The sequence below is a fragment of the Musca domestica genome, unplaced genomic scaffold, assembly GCF_030504385.1.
Source record: "Musca domestica strain aabys unplaced genomic scaffold, Musca_domestica.polishedcontigs.V.1.1 102, whole genome shotgun sequence".
Taxonomy (NCBI): domain Eukaryota; kingdom Metazoa; phylum Arthropoda; class Insecta; order Diptera; family Muscidae; genus Musca; species Musca domestica.
This window is the reverse complement of record NW_026712117.1, coordinates 173,495-198,893: the sequence shown is the minus strand read 5'-3', so window position 1 is coordinate 198,893 and position 25,399 is coordinate 173,495. Positions and strand designations below refer to the sequence as shown.

General features: G+C 35.3%; 1 protein-coding gene and 1 long non-coding RNA gene across 2 annotated transcripts in view; one reads left to right on the top strand and one right to left on the bottom strand.

Annotated features, from left to right (window-relative positions):
• The window catches only part of LOC101897308 (zinc finger protein squeeze), a 28,802-nt gene extending 6,652 nt beyond the window's left edge, over positions 1-22,150 (top strand). Inside the window, exons 2-3 of the mRNA XM_011296435.3 lie at positions 19,216-19,952; positions 20,319-22,150. Coding sequence (XP_011294737.2) covers positions 19,401-19,952; positions 20,319-21,704 — 1,938 coding nt within the window. The 5' untranslated portion in view covers positions 19,216-19,400 and the 3' untranslated portion in view covers positions 21,705-22,150. The remainder of the gene's footprint in view (positions 1-19,215; positions 19,953-20,318) is intronic.
• LOC131804758 (uncharacterized) lies at positions 10,578-11,253 on the bottom strand. Its single transcript, XR_009343259.1, has 2 exons — positions 10,808-11,253; positions 10,578-10,751 (listed from the first exon to the last, which is right to left on the bottom strand). It is a non-coding gene; the product is annotated as an uncharacterized LOC131804758 (long non-coding RNA).
• Positions 22,151-25,399: the final 3,249 nt, after the last annotated feature.

Genomic DNA, 25,399 nt, shown 5'->3' with positions numbered 1-25,399 from the left:
GTGAAAATAGATGTGCTACTCATGGAAATGATATGTGTAGGTTCTGTTAAGACTGTATATGGGTATTTTTGATCAGCGCCCATCATCCTGTTCATCCTGTGGAATCATGGAAGTATTTGAATCACTGAAAAATTTGCCCTTGTTGTGGGGTTCTCTAAATCATTTTTGAGTTACGGACAGAAATCTTTAAAATTAAAATTCTTATAATTTCGGTAATTTATGAAATTTTTCGGCAAGTTAACGTCCAAAATAAAGTAATCACTAAGTCCTGTGGACAGCAACAATGCTGTCGTTAATTTAGACATTTCATTCATAGCGATTCATTGCAAATGGTAACCCCTCTACTGATAGTCGGTAAATCAAACAAGTAAAAAAAAACATTTAGATCGGCAGGACCGCTCTTTTAATACCCTCCACCTTTGGGTAAAGGAATAATTTTTATATAAAAGTATCTGAATTCACACGTGTGCCACTTTAAACTAAAAATGTCAGTAAGCCCGTTTGGATTATGCTGTTGAAATTTTTGGAAAATCCATAAAGTGAGTGTGGACGCTATATGGGGGCCAAACTGGGAACATCTGTAGACAAATTTATACTTCAAGGGTTGTCAACTATCAAATCTTCTAAAACACCAAACTTGAAACAATTTTGTGGATAAATGTGACTAGAGTTATATGTGCGCTATGGGAAAATGTTGTCCTAATTATTATGCCACCGAAGCTAGAACGGCTGTTATGACGGCCCACACAATCACCATGGGCGGCGCATGAGTTCTGGTGGTCATCGAAGGTTCATATTTTTAGCTGACCTCTTCGGCAAGTAAACACTTTGTTTACAAATTGCTGGACAACGAATGTTCTCTCATCGGAGAAAACCAAATTCGGCAGTTCACCACTTTCGGCCAAGCGAAGCAACTCTTTAGCTCTTTTGAGTCTATTTTCTTTCGGTTGCAGTGTAAGTTCTTGCACTGGAATTTTAACGGCTTTACCCCGAGCTCATTTTTCAATATTTGCCGAATGGAATATTGCGATATGTTCAGCTCACAAGCGATTTTTCAACTACTGCGACACGGGTTTCGATCAAGTCGCTTCTTTACTTGTCGAACCATTTCTGATGATGTTGCTGTTTTCTTCCGTCCACTTCCCTAACGTCGGGCTACGCTACCAGTATCACGGTAACGAGCTATGGTATGAGTACTGTAACGATAGCCACTTGCGGTTTCCAGTCAAATATAAAGAAATCACACCATCACGAATAACTTTTTATTTTTTTTTGAAAAATTTTCACCAAAATATTGTAAACAATGTAATGAGCTGTCACTGGAATAATTTGAACAGCTGTCGAACGAGTAGCTTAGAAATGACAGCAGTCTGAAGTTGGTTGCAGTTTTTTCATCTCACCCTGTATATATTAACAACACAGTATTGTTCCAATAATTATTGCATGTATCGCCAAAGTTTTACATTTTTGTAAAAAATCAGCAAGCAAAGGCAGATTTTGCAATGATTGTTGATAAAGCGATTTTCTTGTCCACCCCTCCAAATTGGCGATTTGTATTTCTCAAATGTTGTCATCACTCATACCACCGCCGCCACCAACTCATTTTCGTCTATTTGTTTTATGATCTTCTATTGTTCCTTTGCTTCTTCTTTTGTTAAACGACCATTATTGTTGTTTTATTTGTTGGCCACTGCCAGTAATTCATTTCATCAACAGTTCAGTTCTTTTTTTTTTCTGGGTAGGTAGTTTTTTTGTTTCTTTCGATTAGTTGGCCTAACTTCTGGTATTTTTATTTGTTTCTCTAAATAGTTTTTTTTTTCTTCTCTGCCATCTCAACGATGGGTTATTGTTGTTTTTGTTGGCAGCATTAGCACCTCTTGTTGATTACAACAACATTTATTGTGTACGTGTGTGAGAGAGTGTTTTGTCCACTCTTCTTCGTCGTCGTCGACGTTTATTTTGTGGTTTTTGTGAAATTATATTTTCGGTTCAATGTATGACGTTCTTGTTGACTTGTGTTGTTGCATTAATTCTTGTTTTTGTTCTGTTCTTTGTTTTCTTTTTTTGTATGCGTGTTTTGTTTTATTAAGACATTATGGTTTTTTTCGCATAAACTCTGCTGGTGCTACTTTATTATATCTTGTTCTTGTTGTGACTAGCAAATACAGTTTTTTATGCCTATGCATTTTGTTGTTGTTGATTGAATGGTTCGTGTGTTCTTTTTTCAGTCTGTCAAAAATCGCGCTCATTTATCATGCAGAGTTGCCATAATACGGTTTTATGTGTTTGTTTAACTAGATAATGGTAGGGAATTTCTTTTCGGACTGAGAATAGAATGAAATCGAAGAAAAGTTGCTAATTTGAATTAGAAAGTAGTAAAAATACAGAATTTTACTCTATTTTGTGAAAAACTCTCTGATATATTTAAATTGAAGAAGCGAGAACAATGGATCAAGGGATGCAGTTACTATTACAATGGAGTTTGTTTTAAGATCAATAAATTTACAATCTCCATGATGAGAAAAAATGAAATTTGGTAGGAAGGTGATCAGCAAGTGCCAGTAGACGGTATTTTTTATTCAAACTCAAGTAAATAAGAATTTTTGTAACTAAATGTGGGAAAAAACATGTAAAAAAATATTAATCGGTTTGGCCGACAGATGTATACCCTCAGCCAATGTTCCATTATTTAAATATATTTTGATTATTCAAACTTTTGACCCTCTATGGAGTATGAGTTCCGAAGGAATGGACCAACATTGTCCATTTCGTATTGGACCTAAATAAATATGATATACAGGGTGAGATGAAAAACCTACAACCAAATTCACACTGCTGTCATTTCCAAGCCATTCTTCCGACAACAGTTAAAATTATTCCAGTGACAGCTCATTATATTGTTTACAGCGTGAGAATTTTCCAGAAAAAAATTATTCGTGATGGAATTCAAGCGTGATAGTGTGATTTCTTTATATTTGGCTGGAAAACCACAAGTGGCTATCGTTAGAGCACTCCAGCATTTAAATGTGAATAAATCTTCTGTGTCTCGTACCATCGCTCGTTACCGAGCTGGGATAGTAGCGTAGCCCGACGTCAAGGAAGTGTACGGAAGAAAACAGCAACATCAGCAGAAATAGTTCGAAAAGTAAAGAAGCGACTTGATCGAAACCAGCGTCGCAGTGTTCGAAAAATGGTTCGTAAGCTGAACATATCACAATATTCCATTTGGGAAATATTGAAAAATGAGCTCGGGGTAAAGTCATTGAAATTGCAAACAGTGCAAGAACTTACACCGCAACAGAAAGATAATAGACTCAAGAAAGCCAAAGAGTTGTTTCGCTCGGCCGAAAGTGGTGAACTGCAGTTTGTAAACAAACAAAATTATCGTGTTTACTTTCGAAAGAGGTCAGCTGAAAATGTGCACCTTCGGTTGGCCACCAGAACTCAAGCACCAGCCATGGTGATGATGTGGGCCACCTTAACAGCCGATGGTCGCTCTCCGCTCGTATTTATCGGCCGTGGCATCAGAATAAATGCCGAATATTATCGCGAAAATATTCTGGAGGGTGTATCAAAGCCTTGGACAGGCAAACATTTTGGCCGAAGACCTTGGACATTCCAACAGGACTCAGCACCTTCGCACTCAGCACGCACCAACCAAGAATGGTTACAAAATGGGGTTCCCATTTTGTTTCCAATGCACAATGCCCACTGGCCGGGAATGGGCCAAAATACCGCAGAGCAACATTTGGGCAGCGTGTGACGGTTTCATTGTCCGTTTGAAGCCCATAATACGTGTCAGAGATGACCAATTCGAACAAAGCTAAACTTATTCTAAAAGTTGATGCTATTTCCGACATTTTTTGCCTTCATTCAATAAAATTAAAAAAAAAATAAAAATTATGACGTTTGACTTTGTTGCTGTTTTTATACCCTCCACCTTGGAAAGGAGGGTATATTAACTTTGTCATTCCGTTTGTAACATCCCTAAATATTCGTTTTAGACCCCATAAAGTATATATATTCATAATCAGCATAAAATTCTAAGTCGTATTAACGATGTCCGTCTGTCTGTCTGTCTGTCCGTCTGTCTGTCTGTCTGTTGAAATCACGATACAGCCCACATTATTTGACGTAGAGCTCCACAATTTAGCAGAGCTATTTGCATTGTGTCTAGGATGGTTGGTATTGAAAATGAGATATATCGGTCCACGTTCTGGTATAGTCCCCATATAACGGTACCTCCCGATATTCGGTATTTTGATGATTTATGCCACATTTTTTCACGGATTTGTCTTAAAATTGGTATTTGTAGGTCATAGCGGGTCCCTGAGCGTGTGGCAAAACATTGCATGTATAGGTCCACGTTGTGGTATAGCCCCCATATAAAGGTACCTCCCGATATTTAGTATTTTAGTTTTTTTTACCACATTTTTTCACGGATTTGTCTGAAAATCGGTATTTGTTGGTCATAATGGGTTCCAGCTCCGGTGGCGAAACATTGTAATTATAGGTCCACGTTTTGGTATAGCCCCCATATAACGGTACCTCCCGATATTCGGTAATTTGATGATTTTTGCCACATTTTTTCAGGGATTTGTTCGAAAATTGGTATTTGTTGGTCATAATTGGTTCCAGCTTCGGTGGCGAAACATTGCATGCATGGGTCCATGATTTGATATAGCCCCCATATAACGGTACCTCCCGATATTCGGTATTTTGATGGTTTTTGCCACATTTTTTCACTGATTTGTCTAAAAATTGGTATTTGTGGGTCATAATGGGTTCCAGCTCCGGTGGCGAAACATTGTAATTATAGGTCCACGTTTTGGTATAGCCCCCATATAACGGTACCTCCCCACAATCGGCATTTTAATGGTTTTTGCCACATTTCTTCTAATGTTTCTTTTACCCTAAGGTGGAAGGTATTAAAAGTTTGGCCCGGCCGAACTTAATGTTTTTTTACTTGTTTTATTTCACCCTGTATGTATTTTCCCAGTAGGCAGGTTAAGTTCGTAAATGGGCCATGTCGGTCCACGTTTTCATATAACCCCCATATGATATTCGGTATTCTGATGATTTTAACGACATCATTCACTAGAGTTTTTTCAAATTTCGTTTTCAAAGTTCGTAAAGGGTAGTATATCCTATGACAAAAAAAATCGTATGCAGTTCTACATCTTCGTATAACTACAATATAACGTTACCTCGCTTTATTCGGTATTTTGATGTTTTTGCGGCATTATTCACTGGATTTGTTTCAAAATTCGTATTTGAAGATATTAATGGGTACTACAGCCTATGACAAAAAATTACTTATGCAGGTCCGCGTCTTCGTATAGCCTTCGTTTAAAACTCAAAAGGTATTTTTCGGAATTTGTTGAATTTTTTTCTGTTTCTTCCAAATGGTGGAGGATATTAAAAGTTTTTCTTATATCTTCCTAACACCTTTATCTGTCTTCTTTGTCTTTCAAAAGAATATGTTCTATTGCCCTCCCAAATAATAGAAATCAAAAGTTTAGCCAAATTTGTCTGCAGCAATGCATGTATCTACCACTTACATTTTTATAAGCCCTATCAACTTTATTTTATTGATTTCTTAAACTTTTATGTATACCAATTTAGGTATGGGCAATACCCATCCTACCTTTTTTTACAAAATCAGCCACTTAAAAACAAATATACATCACCTACCCATATCTCTGGGTGTGTGTGTGTGATGAGTAGTTTTCAAGTCAAATATTCTTGCTGTCATGCATCAACAATGAGGTCTAAACACATTATTAGCCTGCCAGTCAGCCAGCCAGCAAACAACAAAACAGGTGTCATTGCATCCTTTTTGGCTCCTTCTTTTTCTTCCATCAAACCCTTGGCACTGTAAATGTAATCCTGCGCAATCTCCTACGCAAAAATGAATTGTATTGTGTGAAGGATGGGAACTTGACTTTAATTAGTAATTTAAAGAGTTGTATGATATAGTTTCTTTAGTTTTCGTATACACCCACACACACTATTCTCCATTCCCATGGAAATCGGTCAAGCAAAACCAAAGATTAGAAATGAAAATTGAAATTGGCTTGGCTTGGCTGCACTTTGATATTTTGTTGCTAACTGGTATTTTTCTCAAACTCCCCGATATAGTTTTTCATAAAAATGACATTTGGAGAGTTTGAGGTTAAATCGCAACTATTAGCTGGGGGATAATGCAGGCATATTTCATGTCTATAATGGATTTTATAAAAAGAGCCAAGTATGGGATTACATAATAAATATGTCGTGTGTTATATATACGTATTTACATTATAATATAAAATGTGTAATGCAGATGGCAATGTTACACGATTCAAATACGAAACTGTTGAATAATGTCGCTAAAATCTATAAAATACCGAATATCGAGAGGTAACGTTATATGGGGGCTATACGAAGTCGTGGACATGCCCAGACAATTTTTTGTCTTAGTCTGTAGTATCCATTACGAACTTCAAGTACCAAATTTGAAACAATTTCGGTAAATAATGTCGCTAAAATCATCAAACTACCGAATATCGGGGAGGTGCGGTTATATGGAGGCTATACGAAGACGTGACTCAGCACAGACAATTTTCTGTCATAGGCTGTAGTATCCACTACGAACTTCAAATGCCAAATTTTAAACATTTCCGGTGAATAATGTCGCTAAAATCTATAAAATACCGAATATTGGGAGGTGCCGTTATATGGGGGTTATACCAAAACGTGGACCTACATGGCCCATTTTCAATACCAAAAGTCCTGCAGACATAATATACATTTGAGTAAAATTTTTTCAACCTACTTCATTTCGATCGGAAGCTAGAGTGATTTCAACAGACGGACAGGCAGACGGACGGACATCGCTAAATCGATATAGAATTTTATGCTGATTAAGGATATATGTACTTTCTGGGGTCTAAAATGTATATTTCGAGGTGTTACAAACGGAGCGATAAACTCAATATACCCTCCATACTATGGTGGAGGATATAAAATGGTGTAAAAATATCATTCTATTATCTACAACTTTGCAGAATTCCATATTATAGCACCCTAAATACAGTTAAATACCAATTTTTCATTAAAAAGTGTGGAAGTTTAAAGATGAACAAGTCCTGACCGTGTCGGGATGGATTATTGTTGTTTGAAAAGATGACAGGAAAAATACCAATTTCCTTTATACATTTTTATTTGATGATTCTCTTCTTAATAACAGTTTTCATTTTACATTTTCATAGAACAAGAATTGTGCCCCTGGTATACTTGTCCCATAGCCTCAGATTTTGTGGGAGGTCAAAAACAGCTTCCCTTATTAAGCTCCCTTACTCTGACTTTCTTTCATCTGCTTTCTCCTACATCTGGCTGTCAAGCAAGGTTCAGAACATAAATGATTTTTCATCATAAAATACCCACCCAATTATGCCTTAAATTTTCTTCTTAATTTAAATACCCAACTATTCTTAAATTTTAAAATTGTCCATATTTAAAACCCTCACTGTTTCCTATCTCTGTTTAAATACAAAAACCACAAACATTCAACGCATTCCCCTATCATCTCATCTCTGGGACATTATTGTATTATCACCCATCCACCCATTGCCACCCTAGTTTGCATTTTACTCATTTACAATTCTTCCTCCCAGCATCCATCATCCTTTTTCTTCATTGTGAACTCAAACTTTTGACCATCATTGCTGTTGGTTTCCACAAATATTGCTGTGTATGGCAACAAAAACAAGTATGCTAAAACTATTTGCCCACCGTCCCCCTTGTCTTCATTGGGCTGCAAAGTATATCTATTATAAGGGCCCATTTTCAGTCATTATTATTATCCCTTCTCTCTACAAAGAAATAAATGTGTTTAATTTACACCCTCTTTACTAGAGAAATATGGTAAAAAACGAGTAATTGGCAACCCTGTCAATGATAATTTTTTATTAATATTAAATTGTCACACTACTGGGCTGTTTTTTTTTCTCATATTTTTTAACGTGCATGCACGCACTCACATACACACACACCTTTACAACAATTACAAACCGTGGGCCCACATGTTTGCATGAGTGCGTTGTCGTGTTTACGTTGGTTGATATGTATGTTTGTTGTTTTTGGTTTTTTCGTGGTATCACATTTTGCAGTTTTTTTTTTGTGTCTCTACTTTGTTTACATATGCTCACCAAACGGCAAATGCCGATGACAACAATGCCACGGCATCATGTATTTTGACGCCGTTAACCATATACCATTGGCATATTCGTGTGTTTATTTATTTTTGTTGACTGCGCCTATAAATCGCGCGCAAATTATTATACGAACTAGCAGCAACAGCAACAACGATGAATTTGACCGACCATTACAAAAGCAGCAGCAACAACAACAAACATTTTTTGCATGGGCTACTCCCTCCCTCATTGTGTGGCTATGTGTGTGTGAGTGTGTTTGGTGTTTCATGAGTTCGCAAAAAACGAACGAACGAACTCTCTCTTTCCACGATGCTGATGATGTTGGGTTGTTGTAGTTTTTATTTTTTTGCATACATGTTTTTGTTGTTTCGGGGTTTTTTGCTCATAGAGAATTCTGACAAGTTTTTTGTGTGTATACCATTTTTTATACGAGGAGGAGTAGATATACTCACTTTTTTGTGTATTTCATCATTGTTGTTGGTGTTGCTTCTGCTGCTGCTGCTGCTTCTTATTGTGGCATAGTAGTAAAAATATGAAACACAGAAAAAATGTTTGAACAGAAAAAATTAATGTTTTTTCTTTTTCACAAAAAATCGTAATAACTTTCATACACATGAAATGAAAAAAAAAAACGAAATCACCAAACAACAACAAACGCGAAAGTCATTAATATTTGTTTTGGGGGGCAATGAAATTGAGATGTGATAATCGCAAAGCGAAAAAAATCCGAATTCCTGTAGGTAGGTAATTTTTATTGCAAAAAAATGATTTTTTCGTTCGTTTGCCAAAAATAAAATGACCGATTTATATTTTTGTATCACTTGTTATGGTGTTTATAATTAGCCCCAAAAAAACGAGAATTTTTAGTGGCTGATTTTTTTTGTTTGTCGTAATTTGTTGCCAATTTAATTTTTGTGATTTGTTTTGGGCTTTTTTTGCCGCACACTTAAATTTCCAATGAAAGTAATTTACACTTTTTATGTTCGTTTCTTAATCATTGATCTTTAATTTTATGTCAGGTAATTTTATTAAACCACACGATTTCGTTAAAGGGATTTCCATTCAAATTGAATTAGGGTGGCTCGAAAGCGAAGGAAAGTATCCAAAATTTAATTTAAAAAATAACAAAAAAAAAGTAAATTCGGGCGAGTTGAACTTTGAATAACCTGCACCATGTGGAAGGAATTTGCAAATTTTCAAAAAAAAAAAAAATCGTTGAAAAATGCCGACTATAGGGAGGTATCTATACGAAGACGTGGACAGCCTTTTTATACCCTCCACCATAGTATGGAGGGTATATTGAGTTTGTAACACCTCGAAATATACATTTTAGACCCCACAAATTATATTTATTCTTGATCAGCATAAAATTCTATGTCGATTTAGCAATCCGTCCGTCTGTGGAGATCACTATAGCATCCGAACGAATTGAAGTAGATAACATTTTACCAGCGTTCGAAAATAAACAGTATGGTACTGTACCGTAGTGTTCTGTACCGTTCCGAGGTGGAGTGGTACACTAAGATAATGTACCGTACCGGAGCACAACCATTAAAAAATATTTTAGTGATACTGTACCGGAGCACAACAAGAATCGTACTGTACCGCAGTCGGAGCACTAAAAAACGTAGTGTTCCGCAGTCGGAGCACTACGAAATCGTAGTGCTCCGCAGTCGGAGCACAACAAAATCGTAGTGTACCGCATGGCGGAACATTAAAAAAAATAATGTATCGGTAGTGTACCACATATGTGTTGTTTACGATTTGTGAGAAAAATTATTACTAGCATAATTCAATATTATGAAAATAAAAGCTGGATTTATTTTATTTGTCATGTATGTTTAGATTGGTTGCAAGATTGAAGAAAGTAGAAAAATATGGGAATAGGTAGAAAGAATAAAAAAGGACCAAATCTGAAGTCATAATAATTTGTATTTAACCATTCAAAATTGAAATTTTCCACGAAAAAGGGTATTTTAGTGGTTGCATTGCAATGGGTTATTATGCAAATAATTTACCTGCTATTTTGTGGTACCGAAAAATGAATGAGTGTTGGTGTAAAAAACTAACAGCCTGTTCCACGATGTCGAAAGAACACGTTCGCACAACTTTTACACGACAAACAGCTGATTTCCGTTCCACTAAAATCCATCAGAACGAAAATTTGCACGAAAATCAAAGCGAACGAAAACGTAAGCGTTTCAGTGTAATTTTGCGTTCCACTATCTTTTTTCTTTCGTACGCATGCGAACACAAATGTCAAAATCAGTCACTTGTGTGTTTGCTGTCGAATGATAAAAATTAAGGAAAATTGTTTTAACATAAACATTTCTTGATTGAAAATGGAAAGAAACATGTAAGTAAAAATAATAAATGCAATTTAATCTGTGAACAACAAATATATATTTTTTTATTTTCTCAATTCCAGCACGAAAAAACTACACAGCTGCGGGCAATAGTTGAGTATATGGGGGAGAATCCTAAGTTCGCCAGAGGAGTGCCAATTTTTGGAAGCAGCAGGCAATCCCATGAAGACCACTGGAAGACACAAACCTAGAAAAAATCATTTTTTTATTATTTTAAAAATGTAAAAATACAATCATACTTACTGGTTGTTAGGTACTTCAAATAAATTCGAAGCATCTCTTAAATGCCTCCGTGGCACAATTTGAACCTCCTCCTCATCATCCATAAAAAATAGGGCTACAGAAATATTCATTTTTTTCTTTTTTAAGAACACAAATAATCTGAACACAATCACTAGAAATTTTATTTTGTTTGTTTATTTACAATTTGTTTGTTTACAACTGAACTGTCAGTTGAGACAGAGCCACTGCTGCTTTTTCGCGTTTATATTAGACATTTGGCGCTTTTTTTTGCCTTATTTCGCGATTAATTTTGCCAAAAAATATTTTGCAACACTGAATCACGTAAGGCTATGCGAAAGAAAGAACGAAAGTTAGTGGAACGCATTCTTATGCGAAAGTGAGTGAGTAGCCTTCGTTCGCACAAATTTTCTTTCGAGATCGTGGAACAGGCTGTAAATATTTTACAGTGTATGGCTGAGTGTTTAAAATCAGTTCGATTTTCTAATGTGGTCATGTGCTACACTACGATTTTTTAATGCACCGATTGCGGAACACTACGTTTTTTTAGTGCTCCGACTCCGGTACACTACGATTTTTTAGTGTTCCGACTGCGGTACACTACGATTTTTTAGCGCTCCGACTGCGGTACACTACGATCATCGTTGTGTTCCGGTACAGTATCACTAAAATATTTTTTAGTGGTAGTGTACCGGAACACTACCGCTAAAAATTTTTTTAGTGATACTGTACCGGTGCAGTACACTATGTTAGTGTACTGTTTATTTTCGAACGCTGCATTTTACACAAATGTATATTATGCCTGCAGGACTTTTGGTATTGAATATGGGCCATGCAGGTCCACGTTTTCGTATAGCCCCCATATAAGGGTACCTCCCTATATTCGGCACTTTGTTGATTTTAGTGACATTATTCACCGGAATTCTTTCAAATTGGTATTTGAAGTTCGTAATGGATGCTATAGTCTATGACAAGACCAAGACCTGTGCAGGTCCACGTCTTCGTATAGCCCCACATATAACTGTACCTCCCGAAATTCGGCACTTTGTTGATTTTAGCAACTTTATTCACCAGAATTATTTCAAATTTGGTATTTAAAGTTCGTAATGGATGCTACAGCCTATGACAGGAGATTGTCTGTGCAGTCCACGTCTTCGTATAGCCCCCTTATTCACCGATTTTTTAAAATTTCGCATTTGAATATTGTAATGGCTTATGACAAAAGTTACCTATGCAGGTCCATGTCGTCGTATAGACCCTAATATAACAAGCTACATTCGGTAATTTTAAGATTTTAACAGCGTTTTTCACGGATTTTATTGTTTTTGAGAATTGCCAAATTCGTTCCAAACGGTGGAGGTATTCAAAGGTCCGGCAGAACTTACAGATTTTTTAATTGTTTGTAATTTTTTCTTATTATTTTCAAACTATAAGTAATGTAGGCGGAAGTCTTTAATGGCTTATTCGGCACATACAGCCTTTAAGTTTTTTATGGGGCCTTGACTAGACGTTAAAGAAATGTCTTTCCAAAAATTCTGGCCGACTATAGGCATATAGGCTCTTCTCGGAAATTAACAAAAAAAGTTAAGTTTTTTAAAAAATCCACTACTATTTCTACCACTCTCACGTGGAACTTCCGATGTCGGATCAAATTCGGCGCGACTTGTGACCGAAAGTTGTCTGGAGTGGTTGACATGTTGTCGGTTAAAAGTTGTAGCCGAATTCGGAAGGAAAATTTGAGTAGTTGGAACGAGTTCGGACCAAACTCAGAAGTAATATCGTTCGTATTTCTGATTTTTTACCGACTTTTTAACAGTTTTCGATCCAAATTCCGAAGAAAGGCTTTATGAAGTGCTGATGTGCACATTAACAACAGCTGTCATATATCATATACGCTTATAAGTACAAAAAACCCCTCAATGAGCGAGAAAGAGAGAGAGAGAAGCGCAATCCAAATCCACAAAAAAAAGCTTCAAGCAAATTTCTTAGAACTCGGACTTACGTCGGTCAGACGCGTCGGAAAAAACTGCAGATTTTGAGCAGACGCGCCTCGTACGTCCGATATTTGGTTGGATTGGTAGGTTTTCTGCAATGTTGTTGTCATATGCAATGGAAAGAAAATCGTTGATTTTTGACAAAAACAAAACACACTGTTAAAATCTCATTTAATTTCTCGCCAAAAATTCAAAAGAAAAATGAAAGAAAAATCTCTTTTATATCTCCTTTTGCAATTTGTTTTTTTTTCGGTGCCACACGACTGGCAGACAATCGTCACCAAATTGCAATAGAATGTTTCATTGTGTGTGAACGTGTTTGTTTTTGTTCTATTGGCATTTTCGTAGTCTATTATTTTCCGGTAGTAATGTGTGCCGTGTTTTGTTGAATGAAAGTGTTGTTGGAGTTTTTTTAGTTTTTGCAAATGTTAATATTTTGATTACTATAGGTAGCTACAACAATAACAAAAACATGTAGAGAAAACAAAAAAGGAGAAACAGTTGTTTCATCGCAATATTTTAATCTCACCAATAACTGTTTGACTGGCATTGACTCTCCCATTCCACCCCCTTTTTCGCACTCTTGCATGCAGCCGCTTTTTATGTGTTCCTTTTTTATTCATTTGCAATTCGCACATGCCACCTAAAACGCTTCGCCCGTGACAAAATCAACAATCAATGTTTGGGGTATTTTTTATTTTAATATCCTCGCAACTTTTTTTATTGCAAATGCAGGGTGTTTTTTAGCAAGCACTCTGTAGTTGTTGTTTTTGGCGGCATTGACACACTGAATGAGTTATGTTGCCTCTCTCTCTTCTCTGCAGGCATTTCTCATTTCATATGCAAAATACGGTGTTTTTTTTTTAAATACCACACTCTCATATGCACTCTCACTCTCAGTTCAATGGTTTGCTGGTTGACTGTCAATTGCATAAAACAACAACAAAAAACCAAATACCCACCGGAATAGTAACAATAATAATGAATACGTATTTTGGCATGCGACTAAAATAATTATGTTTTTTTTTTCGTTCTTTCCCATTCAACAATTCCGTGTGTCCTTTTGTGTAGGTATCTGCTGCCACATTTTTATTTATCATGCTGCAACTATATATTACGTCCATTGACTACTATTTTGTTATTGTTTGTACCCAGTATTGGTAGGTATATATGTATATACAGTGGTGGCCATATCATATGCAACTTAGATTCATCTACGTTAAAAGGCTATATAAATTTGTAAATTTCACAACGAAGTATATAAAGATGGTTTAATTATAGTCACTACTTTCATACGATTTCAAATTATTATCAAAATGTGCAGCTTTTGTTTATATCTCTATGTTCACAGGTATTTTGTTGACAAATATGAAATTTGGTGTGGTCAAAACATATGCAACTTTATATATTTGGTTTAAATAACGGCATTTTTACAATTTCCTTTGTTCTATTGTTCTTCTTATTATTATCTAGAGACACTGCGTAAAGAGATTTAAAGCTACCTTCACATTTTTATTGCGTTGTTTTTTCACAAAGCTAAAACAGAGTTTGTTCAAAAATGGCACGCGATAAATTTGGATTTGAGCTCAGACAACGAATTGTGACTGCGTATCCTTCTGGATTATCACAGAAATGTATTGCCGAGAAATATACCGTTCATAAAAGCTCCATATCGCGCATCATTAATAATTACAAAAAAAATTCACAAGTCTCTGTTATACACCGTGGTGGTCGAAATCGAAAAACAAGCGATCGGACGGACAAATTAATAATCAGACACGTGAAAAAAGACCCATTTATATCTTCCTCTAAGATAGTGGAAAGATTTCAGTTGCCAGTTTCTGCTCGCACCATCCGTAGAAGACTTTTACAAGCCTCCCTCTGCGCAAGACGTCCTGCAAAAAAACCACTGATATCGAAGCGAAACCAGAAGAAGCGTTTGGAATTAGCTAAAGCTCATATAAATTGGACAGAGAGTAAATGGAGAACTATATTATTTAGTGATGAGTCCAAATTTAACATAATTGGTAGCGATGGCATGTGCTATGTAAGGCGACCAGAAGGAAAACGACTCGAAGCACGTTACTGTAAAAAAACGGTCAAGCATGGGGGGGGGGGCAATATAATGGTGTGGGGTTGTTTTTCTGGTGCCGGAGTTGGCCCACTGCACAGAATTGTTGGTATTATGGATAGATTTATGTATAAAGACATATTGCAAAGGGTAATGCTCCCATACGCAGAATATAATATGTCATTGCGGTGGGTCTTTCAACAGGACAACGACCCCAAACACGCTTCGCAGGTGGTCAAATCGTGGTTTGCCGATAATAGAGTTGCGGTGATGGAATGGCCACCCCAATCCCCAGATTTAAACCCAATAGAGAATCTGTGGGAAATCGTAAACAAAAAAAATTGATCGAGAAAATTGTACAAGTTTAGATTTTTTATTTTGCCGGCTGGAAGATGCCTGGAAATCAATCCCAAAAAGCGTCATTGACAATCTTATAGCGTCAATGCCTCGAAGATGTCAGGCTGTAATCGACAACAACGGATTTGCAACAAAATATTAATTTTATTTGCACTTTACTGAGCTCGATTTAATTAGTTGCATATGTTTTGGCCACTTAATAATAAGACTGAATATCTTTTTCTAATTTTTTTTATAAATGAATTGAATATCTATGGAGTATATGTTTTTTTTCTTAAACTACAAGCAATAAAAAATAATATTTAAAAAAATAATTGCATAATTTTGTTTTCAGAAAAATTTTTCACGGTTTTTGGTAAAGGTTAGATTTCAGTTGCATATGATATGGCCACCACTGTAGATAGACAGACATGTGTGCTTGTGGTCAACCATGGCGGTGAAATGATTTGTAAAAAATTTGCAAGTTTTGTTGGTGGGTTTGGACTCCTACCAACCTATTTAATTTTAGGAAGAATGTTTAATATTGTGATTTTTATACCCTCCACCATACATAGTATGGAGGGTATAGAAATAGTTCTTAAAGAAAACTCTTTACAAGTTGAAGAAGTATGCTGTAAACCAGTGTAAAATCTTAATCTTGAAATACCCCCTCTAAAACAAGCTATTAATTTTCATATATTTTTTGGACTTGATATTGAACCACCAAAAAAAACAAACTTTCATTGGCGCTTATTCTTTTTTTTGGCAATTCAGATGGTTGCAGTCGACAAAAAAATATGATAAAATATGCTGAAATGTATGTTTATAATTTTTCGGTTGCTTTTTTACTGTCGGAAATTGCAACAATTTTTGTTTTTGGCACAGTGCGCCAGCCACTGAAGTTGGAATTCAATTTAAATTTAAAATACCAATTTTTTGCTTAGTAATGACGAAGCGAAACGTTTAGCAATAAGTTCCCTTAAATGTGAGTTTTTGTGCTGAATATGGATTTAAATAATTTACCGGGGTACAGTTAATTTTTTTGGTGTTCTGTTTGTTGGCTGTTTTTTGTTACATGCTTTCAAGACAATTTTTTTGGTATAAAACAACATTTCCTATATAAAAAAGTACTACTTTCTGGTGCAAGAAATTGCACTTGATGAGTACAGTGGGGTGGAAAAGTGTCGATTTTTTTTCCAAATTTCTTAAATAAAAATGCTGGGATTTAAATTTCTCGGTTAATCCTAAAGTCCCACGTCTTTGAGGATTTAAGGTTTCGGTAACAATTTCAGTAGTCAAATGTTCATATTTTCTGCTTTTCTTGATGCATTTTCTTTGGTATTTGTTGGTGGGAGTTGATACTTGAAAGTAATATAAATCTTAGTTTTTGGCAGAAAGCGTTAAAGGAGGAAATTTTCTGCACTAAATTTCACTAGAAGTATTAGAATAAACCACATGTCTAGGCATAATAGTTTTTAAGAAAATTGCATTCGAAATTTTATATAAAAAAGTGGAAATTATATGTTTGCGTTTTTGACTTTTGATTGAATACGTTGCCAATCTAAGTCAAAATCTCCCTTAAGAATTAAGTTTTTGGGAAATGTGTCAAAGGAAGAAATATTCTAGATCAAATTTCATTATGAGTCCCGGAGCAAAAGAAGTATGGAAACCTAATACCTACAACAAAAAATATCATGAATTCTGGTTAATAAATGCATTCTTTTTAGATATTATATCACATTTTAGTCCGTATGCATCTATGTTAAATTCTCAAATAAAACATCATTTTAGAAGGATGGAGTCAAAGGCAAAAATACTCTACATCGAATTTCACTGTAGATCACCAAAGGCAAGAAATATCTATTTTAAATATATATCTGGAAAGTATTTGTTTCAAATTTGCCAAAAAAGCACGACAATATTTCCCAACTTTTTTTTATCGATTTTTTTGGTCTTTTGAGTTGACGCATGAAAGTAAAATGTAGTTTTAGACAAAAAGTGTCAAAGGAGAAAATATTGTACATCAAATTTCACTATAAGTCTCAGAACAAAATATATATCTAGGTTTACTAATTTTTAAGAAAATTGCATTCGAAATTTGTACACTAAAAGAGGAAATTATTATGTTTGCGTTTTCTACTATTAATTGAATGCGTTTCAAAACTGAGTCAAAATCTTCCTTAAGTATAATTTTTTGGGGAATGTCTCAAAGAAAGAAGTATTCTAGATCAAATTTCATTATGAGTTCCGGAACAAAGGAAATTTGAAAACCGAATACTTACGACAATAAAATATCATCAATTTTTGTTAATAAATGAATATTTTTTAGATATTATTTCACATTTTACTCCATATGAATTTATGTTAAGTTTTCCTACAAAACGTAATTTTAGAAGGATGGCCTGAAAGACAACAATACTTTACATCAAATTTCACTCTAAGTCACCAAAGAAAATAAATCTCTATTCCCATTGAATATCAGGAAAATACTTGTTTCAAAGCAGATAAAGCAGGAAAATATTTCCCGCTTTTTTATAGACTTTTCTTTGATTTTTCGGATTGAGGCATAAAAGTTACATAAAACTTCATTTTTGACAGAAAGTTTCAAAAGAGGAAATATTCTACACTAAATTTCACTATAAATCTCCAAAGAAAAGAAATCTCTATTTCCATTGCATATCAGGAAAATATATGCTTTAATTTTGCAAAAAAAAAAAAAAAAACAATGAAAATATCTTCCACTCTTTTCATAGATTGGTCTTTCGATTTGAGGCATGAAAGTGACATAAAACTTCGTTTTTGACAGAAAGTATCAAAAGAGGAAATATTCTACAACAAATTTCACTATAAGTCTTAGAAGAAACCACAAGTCTAGGCATAATAGTATTTAAGGAAATTGCATTCGAAATTTGAACACTAAAAGAGGAAATTATATGTTTACGTTTTTGACGTGTTAATTTTACACGTTGCAAAACTGACTAAATATCTCCCATAATACTTAACATTTTTGGGGAAGTGTCAGAGGAAGAAATATTCTAGATCAAATTTCATTACGAGTTCTGCAACAAAGGAAATTTGTAAACTTAATAAGTACCATAAGAAACTACCATAAATTCTGGTGTAAAAAACCGTTTTTGAGTATTAAAGCACGTTTTATTTCTTATGAATTTATGTTAAATTCTCCTACAAAACATCATTTTAGAAGGATGACCTCAAAGACAAAAATGCTCTGCATCAAATTTCACTCTAAGTCACCAAAGGAAATAAATCTCTATTTCCATTGCATATCAGGAAAATATTTGTTTCAATTTTGCAGAAATAGCGCGAAAATATTGCCCACTTTTTTCATCGATTTTTTCTTTGGTCTTGCGATGTGAGGCATGAAAGTTACATAACACTTCGTTTTTGACAAAAAGTGTTGAAAGAGAAAATATTCTACACAAAATTTCACTATAAGTCTCTGAATAAACAATAAGTCTAGGTTTAATAGTTTCAATGAAAAATTCCAGTTCAAATTTTTATATAAAAATTTGAAATTGTATGTTTACGTTTTGTGACTGTTAATTTGACGGGGTTTTTAACTGAGTCAAAATCTCCCTTAATAATGCATTTTTTGAGCATTGTATTAAAGGATGAAATATTCTAGACGAAATTTCATTATGAGTCCCGGAACAAAAGAAGTGCGTAAACTTAATATAAACCAGAGGAAAATTTGCCTCAATTTGGGTTTATAAAAAATGGCTTTACATTCAATGAATCCATTTTTTGCATTTAAAATATTATACCCCACTGTATTTTTTTTATTATTAAGTACATAGTCCACTTTTACGTAAATACCAAGTACATAATGCGAACTCGCAATGTACATTGAAAGTATTACGCATAATGTGCATTTTGGCCATATTTTGGAGGGTTATTGGTGACGATGCTTGGTCAACAAAAAATACGCAATAATTTTTATGAATGAAAATTCGTTTTAACGTTTTTTTTTTTCTTTATTCTTTTTTCAGATTCCCGTTCTTTGCATAGTTGGTAAATTTTTACCAAGCTGGTGGCCAGTTAGTTTTTATCCGGAAATCATTGAAAGCGTACGTTGCCAGAAACTCAATGCAAAGTTGATATTATTGTGTAGCCAACCAACCAGCCAGCCTATAACGAGAAATTTTAACGTAAAATTGAAAAATCACTTCCTTTTATGGCTGATATATCAGCCTTAACGGCCTTAGCAGCTGCCTCATCAAACGTCTATCATCAGCATCATCAGTCAGCTGCAGCAGCCGCTGCCGCGGGTGGAGCCGGAGCCATTGGAGGAGGTGTGACTGCCAACAATCTGCACAACTTACATCATCGACGACCGACAATCGATCAATTACGTTCAATGAATGATCGCAGCGTCTTATCGTCACTGAGTCATTTGACTACAGCTGACTTGCGTACGGCCCAATTGGTGCATGAATACAATAAACCATTTAATATCAATGAGTTTCGACAGAATGTTGAACGTTTGGATTATTCATTGAAAAATGGTTTGGTTGGTGTTAATCTGCAGCAGCAACAACAACAGCAGCAGCAACAACAGCAATTGGTAGCCGAACATCAACAACAGCAGCAACAGCAGGCTCACGAACAGCAGCAACAACAACAGCAGCAGCAACAACAGCATCTGCAACAACAACAGCTGAAACAATCTTACAGTCCGCCAAATTCACCGCCCACACCGAATATGACCGAACAGCCGGAACAAAAGGTATGTATTGGTGGAGAATGATAAAAAACGACAACAGAAAGAAGAAAATTCAAAAAAGTTAAAAAATTATTAACGAAAATGTACCTCAAAAATTATAATGAGGGCCGGTTTCTATGAAAGTGTCTCCCTTCCAAAGAAACACTCAGAAAATCCAACATTTTAAAACTTCTTTGGAATTCAGCTTTTCGTTCGCATTCATACATTTCGTAACCTCAAAGAGAAACCGGCCCTAATTTTCAAAACCATAGATTCTCGGAAAGAGAAGTACATTTCCGATTTCTTTTTTTACAAAACTTCCTTTGAGGTACTTCATTTAAACATCCTCACTAACTTCCATTCCTCTTCTCTCTTGTTTTCTCATTTCAGTACGATCCCAATGCTGCGCTGGAACATCATCACCAGCAGCAACAACAACCGCAACAGACAACCACACAGAAATCACATCGATCACATCATCATACCTCAGCGGCGGATGGTCGAGAGACCAAACCCTACAAATGTACCCAATGTACCAAATCGTTTGCCAACTCATCGTACCTCTCCCAGCACACACGCATCCATTTGGGCATTAAACCCTATCGCTGTGAAATCTGTCAGCGTAAATTCACCCAGCTATCACATCTGCAACAGCACATACGTACCCATACGGGCGACAAGCCCTACAAATGTCGCCATGCCGGTTGTCCCAAAGCCTTCTCGCAACTCTCCAATCTGCAGTCGCATTCGCGTTGCCATCAAACGGACAAACCCTATAAATGTAATTCCTGTTACAAGTGTTTCACCGACGAAATGACCCTGCTCGAACACATACCCAAACACAAGGATTCGAAACATCTGAAGACCCATATCTGTAATTTGTGCGGTAAATCGTACACCCAGGAAACGTATTTGGAAAAGCATTTGCAGAAGCATGCCGAAAAGGCGGAGAAGCAACAGCAGCGTCATGCCAATCTCAATGTCCAGCATCATGTACCGGCTGGCGGTATTGGCCTGAGTCTGCAGCGGCAAGTGGTCATGAATGCCGCCGCCGCAGGAGATGCCAATGCCGCCTATTGGGCCAAGGTTAGTGCAGATGGAGCGGTCAATGCTGCCACCTTGGCGGAAGCCATTCAACAGCAGCAACAGGCCCAGGCCCAACAGCAACAGACACAAAATGGCTATAACTTCTCAACGCTACAACATCAACAGCAACAACAGCAGCAGGAATTGCTACAACATCATCAACGTTTGGTTAATGGCAATGCCAATGGTGCGAGTGGTGGAGGAGCCGGAGGCGGCGGCGGTGGTGGTGACAGTGCAAACAGTGGCAACACCCCCAATCATTCGCAAAGTCCCATCGAACAGGGTGAGGATTTGGTGATACGTCAAACATCGCAACAACAACAGCAGCAACATCATCAGCAACAACAACAGCAACAATCCCACTCTCCCAACAACATGGTAGTGGTGAACTCATCCCCCTATGATGTCAAGACCACATCGGCTTTTACCCCCATTCCCACGGCACCGACCCATCTGCAGGCAGCCGCCTTGGCCCAACAGAGAGCCGCCCCACCAACTGCTGCCTATATCTATCAACAAAATGCCGCTGCAGCAGCAGGCTTTCCCACACAGCTAATATCATTGCATCAGATACGCAACTATGCCCATCAACCGGGGGCGGCCGCAGCAGGTCTGCTGGCCGGTGATCATCTGTTGGGTCTCAGTGTCACAGCCGGTGGGGGTGGGGCTGGCAAGGATAAAACCCAATAGTATAACACTCCCTCATCGTCGCCATCGGCTTCGAGTACAAGTTCATCGACCGCATCATCAGCTGTGGTTAAAAGGCAAAAAATATATCACAACAGCAATTCGGCTGCAGAAAACTATGAAACGCAACAATCACAACGTCAACAGAAAAGTTTGGGCTCTCCCGAGGAGAGCTGAACAAGGTTAGGTGTATAAATTGCCATGTATGTAGAGCAGTAATGGTGCGTGCTGGGTAAGCGGTGGGGGTCTTCCTGCTACCACCACCACTCCATGCATATATAATTTTTCCCTCCCCCCCACATCATCAACCACCTTCCAACAAACAACTCTACTTAGATTTTTAATAGGCTAAAATGTAGATGAAAAAGAAGAGGAAGAAGAAGTAGATGATAAAATTTGAAATACAATACATATTTCAATGCAGAAAATGTAACAGAAAAATGAAAACACAATATCACCCATTGTAGAATATCAAAAATCCTTTTAGCAACGTAAGAGAAACAAACCACAAAATAGAAAACAATTTGAAATTGTTTAACATTTATATATTTTTTTTTGTATTTTAGTAGCTTATGAATACACTATGTATTGGAATTTAAAAATTTTGTAAATTTCCTTTTTTTGTTAGGGAAAACGAAGAAGGAATTTCTTTCTAAGGGACAATGAGGTTTTCTAAATGAGAGAATTCATTCATAACTATAGTGTCTGTAAAAAGTTATATTTCAAACACATATTCTCCTTCCTAACGTTTTTTCCTCTACTAAAAATTCAGTACGACAATCGAACCAGATTCTCCATCTTGAGCTTAAACAAAAACTGTACAATTTCAGAACAGAATTGTTTAGCTCGAATTTGGAGAAATATTATTTTTTAACGAATATGATCTGTAAAATGCCCATTTTAAATAATTAATTAATGGTTTTCCCACTGAGAAAAATTGGTTCTCCAGTCGCAATAACTTTTTGTACACATGGGATCGATGGGAACTTTTAACTTTATGTTTTCTTTCTCCATTAAAAATTAAGTATGACTGAACAAGACTCTCCAACTCGAGCTTAAACATACATTTGGAACTGCATTTTTTTAGCTTGGCTTTGAGAGCATTAAACGAGTACAATTTGTATTGGATTTAAAAAGTTTGTAATCATTTTTTATTTTTATATGGAAAATAAAGATGGGGTTTCAAAGGGGACAATGAGGTATTCGAAGGGAAAGAAGTCTTAAAAAGGGTTTATTTTAAAATAATCAATTTTCTACTTGAAAAACTTTTGTAGTTTGTTTTGGATTTTAGTTAAATTTGCTTTTTGGATGTGGAAAACTTAGAGTGGGCTTCCTAATGCGACAAGAAGTTTTTATAATCATATGGTCTGTAAAATGTCTTTTTTTTGAAAATAATTCATTTTCCTCCTTTTTAGCAATTTTCAAAATTTTTTTTAAACGAATATAATTTGTATTGGATTTTTCATTTTTTTTTTTCTAAGGAAATAATAATGTTTTATAATAAGAGGCCCTTCATATCTATATGGTCCTGAATTACTCGCCATTTTTAAAGAAAGACTTTATAACCCCATTAACTTGTTTTCCTCATTCATTAAAAAGTTAGTATGACCGGACCAGGTTTTGTGTATAAAAGTATTTTTTTTAAAATGTTTCTCCAACTCGAGCAAGAACAACAACAACAAAAATCTAATTTATATTTGTTTTGCTCGACTTTGAGAAACATTATATTTTACATTTTTGTGAATCGTGGCAGTAATGAAAAATTGGTTTATCTCAAAGAACACGCGATTTATTTCGTTTATCCATCAAAGATTGATGAGGAAGTTGGAAAACGACATAGATTTCAAAGATTTGCGGCTCTGGCTTTCCACTAGCCTTAATTACTTCCCTTGTAGCCTCAAATGTTGGCAAGTCCGTTTCATGTTCTTAAAGTCTATAATAGACTATATCATTGACACCGCTTTTAACCATATTGCATCGAGACCCTACACCCAGTCCCATTGAAAAAATCCGCTGAGAACTCGATTAATCGAACTTTCTCCCTTCTCTTGCACTTTGCCCACAAACCCTGTTTTCTTCTCTGGCACTTCTAATTGCACCCGAGAGAGTTCTTTCAGGAAACTGGTATTTTATGAAGACTTTAAAAAAAAAAAATCCTTTTCGTTTTCTATTCAAAAAATTGTATTCTTTTGTAGAGTTTCTCAAAGAAATTAATGATATTTTCTATAAAAAATAACAAGAAAAACTTGACATTATTATAAGTTGTAAAAGGCATAATAGATCGAAGTCGTTTTTGGAAATATTTTTTTTAAATAGCTCCCCGATTTCCATAAAAATGAAGTCTTATCAACCTGGAAAAGAAGAATACCAGAACCTGTTTTAAAATCTAGGTTTTTCAGGCTTTCTAGAAAGTTCATGCAGGCTAGCAACATCTCAGTTTATTTTAAGGAAATTCTGAAAATTTTTTATTGGAGGATTCCGCAAGAAAATAAAAAAGATACTTTTTTATGCATTGCCAAAGATCTGCAATTTAAAAAAATTACAACTTATAAAAGTCTCAAGTTCTGTTTTTTTTTTGATATTGTTTTAACTTTTGAGGTTCTAAATATCGTTTTAATATAAATATGACTATAATCGCGTTTCTAATAAATTTTCCATAAATTCTGGTATCTGATGTAAATCGATTTCATATTGAAGATAAAAGCTTGCTATGGTAGACCATATGTAAGTCCAAGGTTAAGGTGGTGAAGGAAAGGGAAAAAACACATTTTGATAAATGGTACAATTAAGATCGTTGTCTTCAATTGTTTTGCAGAATAAAACTACCAAATATTCTTTCGAAAATATAAATTCATTATCTACATATAAATTATGAACAATATTTGATTTTATTCAACTCACCTCCTGTAGTTACGATTTTCAATATTGAAGAACAAGAGAATGTAGGAATGAGAAAAACGCTCTTATCCCTCTTTTTTCGAACAATTGGAATTTTATAGTCTCTATATAGATTGTGAAAAATTGATATGAAAATGAATGCCAGCGAAAAATATCATTTCAAAATTAAAATTTTAAAAAACTTTTTTGGAATGATGTTTTTCTTTCGCATTCACATAGGTATGGTCCTAGAGAAACTAGCCGTGGATGTTTGGAAATGTACTTTTAAAATTTAAATAAATTTGCTGTCAATTTAACAATATTTCGAAATGAAATTATAAAATGTAAATGAATGTGTTGCTAAGTTCAAAAGCAAATGAACGAATTTCATCGATTCGATTTACATTATCTACCAGAAATTATTTGTCCCAGTATGGGCTTTGTAGTTTTAGAAATCTTTCTTGTGGTTCTTAAATATTCTCCTGGTGGGAATAAAATTCGAAAGAATTTCTAAGAATTAATTTAAAGGAAAAAACGAAAATTTCCCTTAAATCAACTCTTAAACTTTAACTTCAATATAAATAATTTATTCTAAGCTAACTCTTCCACTTTTACTTAGATCATTTGATTTTCTTTTATAATTTATAATGTAATGTAAGTTCTTAAGACTCTCTCTCTTTATATGTTTTACTTTCATGTACTCATTTCTATTTATATATATATTTGAAAAAAAAGAAGGAAACTATTAAGCTTGAACTTGTAAATCCCCCTTTTTTATATTTATGTATGTATATTTTATTAAAAAATATATAATTTATATA